At 46.3% G+C, this 13,105-nt stretch overlaps 2 protein-coding genes across 7 annotated transcripts; one reads left to right on the top strand and one right to left on the bottom strand.

The window, feature by feature from the left end:
- Positions 1-1,505: 1,505 nt before the first annotated feature.
- Positions 1,506-8,353, bottom strand: spn-A (RAD51 recombinase homolog spn-A). The gene is made up of 5 exons (XM_070527092.1): positions 8,193-8,353; positions 7,717-7,871; positions 5,533-6,063; positions 2,770-2,967; positions 1,506-2,075 (listed from the first exon to the last, which is right to left on the bottom strand). The coding sequence occupies exons 2-5, from the start codon at positions 7,795-7,797 to the stop codon at positions 1,872-1,874; spliced, it is 1,014 nt and encodes a 337-aa protein (XP_070383193.1). The 5' UTR covers positions 7,798-7,871; positions 8,193-8,353; the 3' UTR covers positions 1,506-1,871.
- Positions 8,354-8,975: 622 nt separating this feature from the next.
- Positions 8,976-12,871, top strand: Neurochondrin (neurochondrin). 6 transcript variants are annotated; one of them, XR_011508951.1, is made up of 4 exons: positions 8,976-10,044; positions 10,137-10,208; positions 12,187-12,291; positions 12,383-12,393. XR_011508951.1 is itself a non-coding variant. In XM_070527088.1 (3 exons), the coding sequence occupies exons 1-3, from the start codon at positions 9,201-9,203 to the stop codon at positions 12,853-12,855; spliced, it is 1,422 nt and encodes a 473-aa protein (XP_070383189.1). In that variant the 5' UTR covers positions 8,976-9,200; the 3' UTR covers positions 12,856-12,871. The 6 variants fall into 6 exon arrangements, 3 of the variants coding, with proteins under 3 accessions (XP_070383189.1, XP_070383190.1, XP_070383188.1); XM_070527088.1 differs by lacking the exon at positions 10,137-10,208 and having other exon boundaries at positions 12,383-12,871; XR_011508949.1 differs by lacking the exon at positions 12,383-12,393 and having other exon boundaries at positions 8,977-10,070.
- Positions 12,872-13,105: the final 234 nt, after the last annotated feature.

Here is a 13,105-nt window from a genome sequence, read left to right as displayed (position 1 = left end):
ATCTATCTGGCAATTTTGTCAAAGAACAGCCCTTTCGCATCTCCAGAGCTGCAAAAGGTAGGTCTCAACGAGACTAGCAGGAATCTGTCACAAGAGTAGCTAAAATGGACAGTATGGCCATAATTTGTGCCAATATAGCCGAAAATTACCTGCATCGCACCATACACTGTGCTATTTTTCAGAATCGGCCTGCCTGGCGTCTTGGTCAAAAAAGAAGACAGATAAACCAAAGTTGACGTGAAAGAAGGCAAATACCAGTACACAAGCGCATCTAAATATTATGAAGAAACTTCAAAATAACAAACAGGATCAGATAAAAGACATAAGGTCTGACAATAGAAAAAAAAAAATTCAAAATATATGCAATTGTGCAACATTGCTTCATCTTCAATGCCCTAATTTCAGCACATATACCATGTACGTCAAGCATGTCTTCTTTTGGCCCAGTTTTGGTTGATGTGCCTTCTGAAACCTGATGTATAATCTGTTTTATTACAATGCAGCACTAAATTTTTCCGTGTCATTTTGCACACTTAGTTGGGATCTTAGTGTTGAAACATGTTGCAAAGCAGCAGGCACCATTGCCATCGGGCACTGTGACAGAACTGAAACCAAGCTGAACGTGCTGAAACATCTGCAGAGTCCTGCATACCTCATACCGTACCTGTGACCATGCCTGCCATTGTCCCATTTCCCCGTTGCTGAGTTGCACGATGACAGCATCATGGAGGCAGCTAGCGGAAAGTGATTTTGGCTGCCGAGGCTACGAGCAACGGAGCCATTGAAGAGAGCAGCTAAGACTGGTGGCAACAGTAAGAAGCGCTTTCCAGTGTAGCAGGTAGTGATGAAATCTGAGATCCCAAGAATGAAGGCTTCCCACAAATTGAGGAGGAGTTGGCTGCCTCTGTAAAATGACAATGTTATCTGCAGCTTGCTGTGGACATCAAGCTACTGCAGCAAGACACAATGTAGGTGGTTATTTATAAAAAGTAATGTTCGTAATAATATATAAATGACACTGCGCAGGTGGACAGTTCAACCACACTTTGCACGTCAGGTGTATAACGATGCTAATGCACGACGAGGCACTGTCACAAGCAGCGATCCCCAGCGGCAGCCACTGGCGTTTCGTTCACTGCAAGTGAGCTATTTCGGCACTTTTTTTTATGGTACTTTTGGTGTGGAGCATGCATGTTATGAATATTTTTACTGCACTTTCATTGTGCTCATTCATTTAGAGTATGGCAGCATTGCAATGTGCGCCTACGGCTGATAGGTACTGGATTACCAGTTTTATGAGGCACGTTGGCTTCTTACTACATTGGCACACTTTATGTGCAAGGCTTTAAGATGAAATTCAGAATATCAGTCAGTCACTTGGGACAGCAGTGATGAGTACTTCTGGTTATGCCTTTGCAACAGTGCATTGGTTTGAAGAAATAGCTGGCGAGTAGGTAGGCAGTGCAGTTTTCATAAAAAATCACTGAATGTGGTAGTGCTACATATTATATGTGTAATATTTTATTTTTGCAGTCCTAAAATAAGCCCTTGTACCAGTTTATGGCAGCACTGTTAAGCATTCACTTAAACACTCCCTAGAAGTACACATGAAAACACGCTGAAAGTATACAGACAAGGTTGTTTAGTTCATTAGTCTACATCTCGAAGCAGTGTTGTGGTGCTTGATGGCCTTCGTCCCAGCTCACAGGAAGGAAACTTGGCAGCAGGGACACCAGCCACTCAGTTTCAATGCCAAGTTCAATGTGATGTTCAGCTTGTCAATCATAGGTCACAACGTCCCGTCACGTGCCACTGACAGAGCAAAATCCAACTGTACAGGACATGCGCTGTGTTTGCTTGACTAGAAGTTGTCAGTCCTTGACATCTGCTATGCCCTGGGGCGTGATGGCAAACATGGCTTCGGCCTCGGGTAGGCACGGCGAGTCGTATATCTTGCAGATGCGGGTTTCCCCGCGGCCCTTACGCAGGTAGAGCCTTGTAGTGGAGGCATGTGCCATGATGTTTCCTCCTATGGGCTTTTTGGGGTCGGCTGAGAACATGGCTGCTCCGTCCACCTGGGAAAACAGTGCAAGTTGCTGGAACTATACAATCAAGCCTCAATGTGACAAAATGTCAGACATAAAGTAAACTTAAAATGATTCTCATCTACTATGCTGCTATTCGTTGTGTGGCTCAATGTAGCAGCACAGTACATAACCATGCGAGCAGGGATGAGTGCCAAAACGTTGTGATGCTCGGCTTCTGTAGAATCATCACCTACGTCATGACACACACACATCCTGGACAACGAATCAAACTGGCTTGTAAAAAGGCCACTACATCAAACTATTTCGGTCTCTCTGAGACTAACCAGTATCTTCTTCTAGGGTTTCGAGGTCCAGGTCCTTCATTCAAGACACACAAAAAAAGTTGTTAACGTCTCGTAAGTTAGCACCCACCCACCACGGTAGCCCACTGGCTATGACAATGTGTGCTCAGCTCAAGGTCACGGGTTTAATCCCGGCTGCAACGGCTACCTTCCGATGGGTGCACATTGCAGAACCCCAGGTGATCAAAATTAATCTGCAGCCCCCCAATCAGATAACTAGATTTTAGCACATAAAACCCCACAATTTAATTAATTTTTAATTAAGCTGCATTCACTATGAAATGCCACCTTGGTGCAAAATTTGCGCTTGAACGTTTTAGCACAGGGGTGTACCGCACTTGATTCTCCAATTTATGCAGCCTTTGGTGCAAAGCAATTACCTGAGCAACCACTTGGTTGGTGATGAGCACTGCGACGCCGAACTCGTCAGCAAGCCTCAGGAGCATTCGCAGAAACCGTGCCAGATGCATTTGCCGCGCACTCAGTTCTCCTCGACCAGAGTAGTCCGTGCGGTACAGTGCGGTGGCCGAGTCAACAATAAGCAGTGCATACCGAGTCTCGGCCATCATGGCTGATGCCTGCACCCCCATCGGTCAAAGGAAAAATTAGGAAAGGTGAAACGGTCATCCACCGAAATGTAGCACAAAGCTACAAAGGAAACCCAATACGGGTTTTTAATAAAGTTTTGCGATTGCAGAAAATTTGTCCTAGTTCGGAGATCGAACCTGGGACCGACACTTCTCCGAGGCAGTTGCTCTACCATCTGAGCTAACCAAGGGACTAGCCAATCGCAAAGCGAGGGCGAGTAAATCGACAGCTCGAAGCACAGGAATACTGAATATGGCAAATAAGTTCTGCAGAATCTCGCGAGATGGAGGAACGTTCATGAAAGAAAAAATTTTTGTTAACCCAAATGTGGCACAGAGCTACAAAAGAAACCCAGTACGAGTTTTTCAGAACGACAGCCTTCCAGTTAAAAAAAGACATGTAGAAAATTTTGTAAAGAATTCAGAAAAAAAATTATGTCAGCAAGAAATGCAACACTTGCCGCATACTGTATTTAATCAATTCAGATGTGAACTTTTTTTTTCCTGAAAGATTTACTAAAACATGACTGGCACGTTAAAATTGAGTTCAAAACCAATATGTGGTGTCCAAATCCCAATCTTGAAATCTGTGCTGTGGGTGCCGGAAGTTTGTCATTATTGGATGCCACCCATAGCTGGTGTCAAAATTGCACTTTCAGCGACCTCACATTAATGAAAATTGAGCTTGAAAGCCATGCTTGACTATACAGTGAAAGCCTGAACTTTGTCACGTCAGCTTACTGAAATCCAATCTAATCCAGTTGTCGCTACAACTATAGAAATTTTCTCTTATTATGAAAATCTGGCGAGGGAACAATCATGGGTATTGTATTTTGCATTTTCAGGAGTATGAAAACCGTAACATGCCTTACAATTGAGGGCATTGCATTTTCTATTTATGGCCATGAAAAATTGGTTTTGCATTACAAATGAGGGCACGTTAAATTCTGTAAATACGACAACTTTTACTTGTAATTGACTATCTAGATTTCTAGAATAAACGTAATTGAGAGGCCAGATCTTTCGCTTGTTAAGAAATCAAACCAGGAGACAAAGCCAGGGGAATCACAGGGCAAATTAATTGTAGTTCAAATGTAGACACAATCAGATAAAGTGGACAAAAAGAAATCTCGCAGGTGGGAGCTGAACCCACTTCCGTGTGATTTAGCTGTAGCAATGAAGCTACCACAGCAGCCATCCTTGAGTATTTTTGTAAGTGAACAAGATTAGCCCTGGGAGCTGCCATCATAGTCACCACTTGCAGCCACGATTTTAACCCCAGGCAACACGTATGGGAAATCTGTAGCCAGCAGGTGGCCAATATACCCTCATATGCTACCTGAAGGCTGCTAAAGTTAGTCCTTTCAGTATGCAATGGTTGGTTGAGAAGAATAAAGGAAACCAAGGGGCTCAGTTTTTGTTAGGTAAACTGATATGAAGCCGGGAAAATTGCCTGTTATTTTCAATTAAAATGCTTGAATAATAAGGAAAAGGGAAATTAATGTGGACGCGAGATTGGCCACTGCAGTAGCCCAAAGGCACAGCATTGCACAAGCAATGCAGAAGATGTGAGTTTGGCTCCCATCTTCAACAAATTGTCTTTTCGTCCACTTTCATTTCCCTTTTCTTTATTATTTTTACATTTGAATTAAAAAAGAGCAGTAAATTACCCCTTCATTTGCAACAGCATTGTGAATGTCCTAAGAAACATAACAGGCTATTGCAGGACTACCGTTTTATGCTTTTTATGTTTCCTTTCGGAATAGATGCTTTTCAATCAAGATGGCTTGCACAAACAGCAAAAGCTGGAGCAGTGGAACTATGCATTGCATAATTACACTGCTCAGAAGTTGTAGTGCAATGCAGGTAAATTTTTGAGCATCAAAACAGGAGTCACAATCTCGATGAATCACTAAATTGTCATGCACGTAAACTCAAACAATGATCACGGATATAATGAATCATTGGATATAACACAGTAAATTTAAAATGTTTCTTGCTGATATTAGCATGTAACAAATATATGCTTATAAACGAATATTGGATAAGCAAACATATTTGCGAGTTGGATGCTGCTTCATTATAATGATATTCAACTGTATTGAGCTTGTACTAATGTGCAGCAAGATGCTTTGTTGTAGTGACAGGCATTCAGTGACACTGCAACATTACTATCGCCTCTTGTCGGCGCACTTCGTTTTAATTGGTTTGGTGACAGCATAAATTTAAACTATCCTGACAGTAAGAGTGCTGGCACATGGGCTTCTTTGGCCTAGTCCACTTTCGCTGACTTGATCCACCGATGTGCAACGAAACAGCGATGCACATTCTGGTTCATACTGAATAGGAGGGGGGCAGTGCACAAAAACGAAACAAACAAGAAACTAGACGGCAGTGTTTGTGTCCTCTGCTCTCTCTGTGTTGCACTTTTTGCGCCACCTCGCTTCTATTCAATGTGAACAGATGCAAAATAGCCTAATTATCAACCTTGCTGCATTCTGTGGTGAAGGCCAGCACTACGCAACAGTTCTTTTCGATAATGGCACTATCACAGACCTGAATGAGCAACTGTGTCTGGTGGTCCGAGTTGTATGCACGCGCGTAGGCCACATTGTCCAGCACATCCGGCCCTGACAGGCCGTACTTGTCGGCCACAGCAAGTAGGCGTTCAGGCCGGAAGGTGCCCTCCGTGTCGATGTAGAGGCACTTGCCCTCGCCGCCGCTGTGTTCAATGGGCAGCTGGCAGGTGACCGCCAGCATGTGGCACAGCTGCGTCTTTCCTGTGCGAAACTCCCCGAATACCTCCGTGATGGAGCCAGTCTCAATGCCTCCACCGAGCAACTTGTCGAGCTCCTTGGAGCCCGTGGTGATCTGCACGATGTCCGACCGCTTCTGGTGGATCTCGGTGGCTGTGGTGAAGCCAAGCGGCACCATCTTGGCTGCCTCTGCAAGAAGCTTGTCAGCCTTGGCCTCGCTGATGCCCTTGATGGTGAGCAGCTGTTTCTTGGGTGCATATGCCACTGCCTCGACAGTGTGGAAGCCAGCCTCTTCAAGCTTGCGAATGTCTGCCGCCCCAATACCATTGCCCTGCATCATCAGAGACCATCAAGGGATCCTCAGTTAAAAAAAAAAAAAAGCTGATACCATGCGTTTGTGGAATAGGTGTAAGCGAAACTTTGATGAGTCAACAAGTCGAAACAGCACTTTAAAATAAGACGCACACAGCAGATTTCGGCAACAAATGCATCCTGTTACATTATCAACCATAATGGTGTACTTTGCAGAGCAAAGGAACATTTTATTTGGAGGCAATATTCCTGAGTGATCACTTTTGGTGGCACTATTACCATCGCGAGATTTTATGTGACCTCAAACCAGATTTGCCAAAGTGAACTGCCGCAAGGGTTCCTGGCACTGTGCAAAGGTAGCGAGCATGGCACAGCACAAGAAATGCTGTCAGCCATATGTGCCGACACGTTTCATACCGAGTCAAACCTCACGAGAGTGACTGTGTAACCAACAGCTTCTACTCATCAAGACAGCCACTGACAACAACCACCATGATGACACGCCATATCGTAGGGAGGTAGGCAAAAAATAGCTTCACTTAAACACTAAAAACTCTTTGCAAAAACCTAGCTGAAAGGACTTGCGATGACAAGTTCGTGTTTTTTTTAAATATTTTTTCCAGACAGTGGCACTCATGCATATGTTTGATTATTAATTGCTGCTTCAAGTACGCATTGACAAATTTGTGCAACCAAGGTACAGATAGTATAGGTGTAGTATAGGCGATGGTATGTGGCAACATCTAGCACACACTTGGCAAATGACGGCTGTTGCCTTTGAGATTCACTGGGTGCCTGTGCATTTATCTTAATGTGTGTCTGTATGCCTGATTGAACATATGACACAAATGGCTTCAGAAAAGATAAAGAACAGTGCAAAGACTAAGTATAACTAGCTATGGCAAGCAAAGCGCCAACCAAATGCACAGCTTAGAGGCGCATATGATTCACAAGAGAGTTCACAAACCAATGCAAACACTACTTGCTATTGCAAGCAAAGCCAAAAGCCAGGTTTATAATGCTTTACCTCCACATTCTATGAGAGCCTAGTCTAGATTGATAATTTTAAGCAGTAGTTTCACCCTCATGTGACATGATTTAAGGTATCAGTGTAGCACTGGGCATTCATTGATGTCACACTTCTGATGACTGTCCAAATGATTGGTTCAATAAAGAAGGCAATGCAAAACTAACTCAAACAAGAAAAGCTCACTTGCAACTTTCCTTTAGCCAGTTCAGTGAAACGGCATGCATCAAAAGCAGTTGCTGAATATGTGGCTCTGTGTGTTAATGGCAATCATGACACCTTGGTGAGCATCTTGTTGCCAAACATACATGACATGTCATATGTTGCTATGAAAATCCGCAGGAAGTGTTTGTGTGTAAAACAAACATGTTACCTAAACCTAGACCCGTGATTTGACACATGCCTGTAGCAACTGCAGTTGCACTAAGAATAGAGTAGAATGGCGACGGTCAGCGCGCGAAATCGCTCATCCTGAATTAAACCAGGCCGGCAAGTTTCTCTGGCAAAAATTCAGGTTCGAAAAAATACGATCCGGCGAGCTGTACGCTGACCAAACTGACTTTCTTTACGCACTGGAAGAGACAAAGCTTCTTCAGCCCATCAATGCAGCGCACCTGTTACTGTAGGCCAAGCCCACCTGCTTACCTCTAACTTCTGGATTTTTAACGGCCCGAAGCTTTCGGCCTCCTCGTAATCCACGACGTCTCTCTCTTGGACATCCGTCATTTTGGCACTCAGTTCGGTGTCAAAGGAACGCGGCCCGCACGAGGCAAAACACAACAAAATCTCAGCGCCGGTAGCTGGAACAAAAACGCAGAAAACAGTGTATTACGCCAGCACAACTTGCTTCAAACACACGAGTCGATCGCGCGCGAATGCGGGCTCCTAGTTACCGCTTCGGTTTACATAATTCGACCAAAGTTGGCGACAAAAGATTACGAAATCGTTCCAGGTAAGGAAACAAAACAAAACAAAACATCCGTTCATATGGTAAAGACCGAACGCTATCGATTGAACACTCGGACAAACTTTCGCTTCAGCCGTCTGGTATCAGCTGCTACTTTCTATGTTATTCCGCACTTTGCGCACAGCTTCGACTGTTACGAAAAGGAGGGACTTACCGCCTACTGCTGTTTCATGCGTAGAACAGATTCAAGAAGATATCAAGGCTCTGCTTGAGAAGGATCTACACATTGCGGCTAATACACGCGGAAAACAAGTCAGAACGCGAGCGCGAAGATCCCGCCATTCACAGATTAGTGCGGCAAACACACGAAAAAAAAAATAACGAAAAGTACAGCGTCACCGCGAGGGTCGCCACCAGATGTATGAATATTATGTTGACATCTGCCTATATCCAAAAAAGAAATAGTTGTTAAAAGTAATGGTTTAAAGTAAAAAAAAGAAGCCAGCAGACAAATTTGTTTACTGAACTGCCCAGTTGCGTCAAAACCGGGATTATTGAGAGGGGCGCCACTTTCTCAATATATGATCACTAAGGTTTTTTAGCGCACGAAAAGGGACGTCTTTCGTGCCTTTTCGTGCGCTAAAAAACCTCACTTATTCAATAACAACACGCCCTAACCTACGCTCTTTCAAATATGATCACTGTTTATGAAAACACAATTAGGGTCACGTCGACTATGTTTATCGGCATGTGGTCGCACCACTGACCGCCTAGTGGAGATCAGTGGGTCGCACTGGGTCGCACCATAGAGTTTCCTACAAAAATTTATGGGTCGCACGTCTCAGAAGGCAAGAATCGGGCACAAATCGGCTAGCAGCGTTAGCAGCGCCCAGCTAAAGTTGCCCATGCTCTAGCAACAATAGTACAAATGATTGAGAATGTAGCGCTCACCATGGTGACTCTCATACATCGCGCATGTTGTGGCGCTATTCACTGAGCGACTAGACAGGCATTAAACCAAAAGTGACATAATGCCTAGCCAAGCCTAGCCGGAACAAGCCACTTAATTTCTATACGGATGTTTATGGTTCTGCTTCGTACCGTTGGTGCCCCGTGCGTTGTTGCTGATATCGAGAAATATTCATTTTACCTCAGTTTGCCTAATTATCCAGCTGCGAATGCGACTTAGAAGGAGCTGAGAGGTAGGGACAAATCGTACAGAATGAGCTCGGAAGAGCGTGACAACGCGCCGACGAAAGATAAGTTGCGCCTGCTGAACAGCACGCTGCGCGCTCTACGCTCGTCCACTTCGGACGTCGAGAAACTGGCAGCCCTCCTCGTCCTGACCAAGGCGGTGGATGCTTCTTCCGTGCAACCCAAGAGCAAGCGAAAGCTGCTCGACGCCATCGGCGTGCCCTTCATCGTGAGGATGCTTCAGTCCGACACGGACACCTTCCGTGTACTGGGCGCTGACATGACGTGCGCGTTCGCGATCGAGCCGAGCCTGTGTGAACCGCTGCGACCAGCGCTGGACGCACTCGCAGGGTCCTTGGCCGACCTCGGAATCGCGACGGGAGTCGAATGCGCCTCGCGGCTCGTGCTGCACGAGCCGGGGTGCCGGGCACTCGTCGACAGCGGCCTGCTGACAGCGCTGGTCGAGCTGTCACCAACAGAGCTGGACCAGCTGGGCTCCCTGCTTACGGCCCTGGCGACCGGCCTGCAGTCAGCCGAAGGTCGAGAGTCGGCCGGTGATTGTCTATACGAGGCCACCTTGCTGTCCTCGGCACGCACTTGCGTCGGTCGGTCCCTGACGGGCAAGCTGGGCGCAAATGCGCGGCGTGGTCTGTTCGCGCTGCTCGCGTCGCTGGCCGAACGTCGGGGGCTGCGGTCGCTGGACGCGCCGACCGTGGCCCTGGCCGCTGTCGAACTGGAGATGCAGCTGTGCTCTCAGGGGCTGCCGCCGGACGCCGAACTCGTGGCCAACTGTTGTCTCCTTTTGGAGGTGGCCGTGGATGACGCTGTAGCGAGTGGCAAGCTGCCGCCTGGCGCCGCCGATCGTGTTCCAGGTGCGCTGCTCGTTTTTCTGGACGAGGTAAGCCTGCCGCGCGTTTGTGTGCGGCTACCCCACACACACACACACTTTTTTTTTTCTAAATAGGTACCAAAAGCCCATAGCTGACAGTTGGCGGGTCTATGCAAGCATCAGTGCTCCACGTTGGCGACGAATATGGTTAGTAAGCTAGAAAAAACAAAGCAAGGTATAACACGAAGTAGGACAGGGAACTCTGTAATATAGCTGTACTTTTGCAAAATGTGCTGCCTTGACTACACTTGTAGAAGCCATTCAAACAGTGCTTTCCATGGTACCTAAAGAATCTGCGCGAGCTTCTGTGGCATAAGGAATGTAAAGCGATCCGTGTGGCAGTTTGTGCCAAGAGAGGCTGTATTTTGTCCACAGTCATTTGTAAGCATGCTTCTGCAAGTGATGCATACTGTACAAAGACTCAGTGCTCTGTTTCATACATGGCAAGCAACATTACAAAGGCTAGGGAGATGTAAGAGAGACATAGGCATTGATGTAGCAGTGTTTCTTGCCGTTGTGACGAACATGCTGCATATCTGAACCTATCGACTACCGAATGAGCGGAGTGTCAAGTTTTCTGCAACCAGTGGCCACAGCGTACCGCTTTCAATTGTAAGCAAAACACAAGTTGCATAGTGGAGGCACAAAGGTGCATATATGATGTGTGGGTATGATTTGACGCAACCTTATGTCCACAAATATACGATGTGGTTATTCTGTAAAAAAGATCCACTCCTGTCAAGGCGGTTGGTCCGCAAAGTTTCATGCTTCTGCCTTACAGGGGTATGAGCCATTGCTCCTGGCCCTGCACTGCTGCTGGGATTGGCCCACTGGGTTTTCCGTCAACATGACGGAGGCGAAAAAAAATCCAGAGATCCTAGCCACAGACAGCTTCTCTGTAAAAGGTCCACATATTGAAAAATTGGCAGAACCCTTCTCACAGTGACAGTCAACGGTAATAATGTGTTCCACAAATGCACAGTTGTGGTAGCCAGTAATGGTAAGACTCTTGTTACGATCTTGTTCTGGTGTTTGTGGTTTGGACTTGGGCTTCACTCAGAGGTTCGCTCGCCTATGCTGCAGGGGTGTCTTAAGCATGGTAGCTGGCCTGAGCTATACTGAGGCGTCGTACTAAGCAGGCCCCGTCGTCATCTATATATATTGCTGAGAGTTGCCCGTTGGTGAGGAAGTGAGGTTGGGAGGTTGAAGGAAACGAGAAATGGGTTTATTTTACATATTTACACAACCGGCTCCAAATATTTGAGCACACTCAATGTAGGAGCACTTTAAATGTCTGAGCTCTCTAGATGTCAGCACACACACCACAATCGGAGGTGGTGTCCACCTTTAAAACAGTAGTTTTCCCTGGGTAACTAGACAAGTGAATCTGATGACTGAGTCTTGGCCAATCATAATGGTTGAGCCATTCACAAAACCCACCCTTCCTGGGCTCTGCCACTGCTTGATCTCTCTAGTGAAATACTTGTACAGATAGTGGGGCACTTGACTCTCTTATGCCCCTTTATGTTGTTTACCCCTCATGGCTCTCACATCTCCTGTAAACCAGCTACCCTGCCTAGCTGAGCACCACCAGCAGTCGGTGTAGTTGCAGGATAGTGCAAGAGATGGTGCGAGTGCTGCACTGCTAGAGCTGTCTATCGGCAGGGTTAGTCGGGAGCACAAAAGGGAGTAGGCACTTTCTCTTTGGCTTGGGGCTGGCTGTGTCCGCGGATGTTGCATGCACTCTTTGCGGTACCATATTGCAAAAGGCTTTGGAGCGGGATACCGGAACAGACAAACACATTCGCTCAAATGCGCCACCTTTCGCCTGACTGTACATGCGAACGATTAGGTGTTAGTGTCCAGGGTGGGGGCGAACATATTCGCTCGATATCCAGTCACGGTGAGTTGGACTTCTTCCATTCGTCAGCACCCATCGGCATGTTCTATTGGTAATAATTCAGCTAGCTGGCATTTGTGTATGAACGGTTTAGTAAATACCCTTGTGATTGTTTGCACTACTACGTTGTCGTTTTTTTGTCCCAGGAGCACGTTTGAGACCCCACGAGATCAGCTAAAAATTGTTTCGCTGACTTTGATTGAGCTTTTGTCTCTCTCTCGACAGGCATTTCAGTCTCCTTCTTGGGGCCCTGGGCAAGCTGCAGTATTGCCTGCTTGCCGTCTGCTGTGTCGCTGGTTGGCAGACGACTCCACAACCATGCGACCAGAGGTTGGTAAAGTGCTAGCACCGCTTCTTGACGTGGTCACGTCAAATGAAGCCATGCTACCACTCATCATTCCTGCACTGTGCCACCTCACAGCTGACGACGCCCTGCGACCCATTGTGCTGCAATCGCCAATCTTGGCCCGTCTATTCGACTACCTTAACGAGTGGTGTGCCTTGCCTCAGCAGCTGGAGACCTGCACAGGCGTATTCTTAAACCTAGCTGTGCTTGGAGCCGAGACGTTGGACTTGTTTCCTTCTTTGTTGGACTTCTGTGTCGAAAAGGCAATGACTGATACTGTGCACTCAGTGACACTGAAAGCAAACCTGGCACTTTTGGGGCTTTTTCTCCTCAGGTCAAAGTTACATCGATCAATCATGACAGCTGGCACTCTGGACATGACAGCTTTTACCAAACATTGCACTTCGCTGTTCAATTCTTCGCCTTCTCTGCCTGCAAGTGATGTGGAGGAATGGAATGAGCTCAGCTCCTTGGGCAAGCAAATCCTTGCAGATGTTTCGCCCATTTTAAATAAGTCTACATTGCATTCTGGTGTGTGCCAAAAATAAACTTCATGCCTTGTTATTGTTTGCAGTCTCCTTAATTGGAAATGGCGAAACAAAATGTTTGCACTACAGTCTTGCCTTGCAGCTATCCAAAGATGCCTGTTCAGTGAAGTCGTTTTTATGTACTGCATTAGCAGAGTTTAACAAGTTAGTGCTACTTACAGCATCTGGAATTCATGCCTTGGTGTATGTGGTATGTGGACAGTACACGTATGCAGCATACAAAAGTGGTGATGATAAAAACTTTTTTTTA

This window comes from Dermacentor albipictus, chromosome 10 (assembly GCF_038994185.2).
Source record: "Dermacentor albipictus isolate Rhodes 1998 colony chromosome 10, USDA_Dalb.pri_finalv2, whole genome shotgun sequence".
Lineage (NCBI taxonomy): Eukaryota > Metazoa > Arthropoda > Arachnida > Ixodida > Ixodidae > Dermacentor > Dermacentor albipictus.
This window is presented reverse-complemented; position numbering and strand designations above follow the sequence as displayed.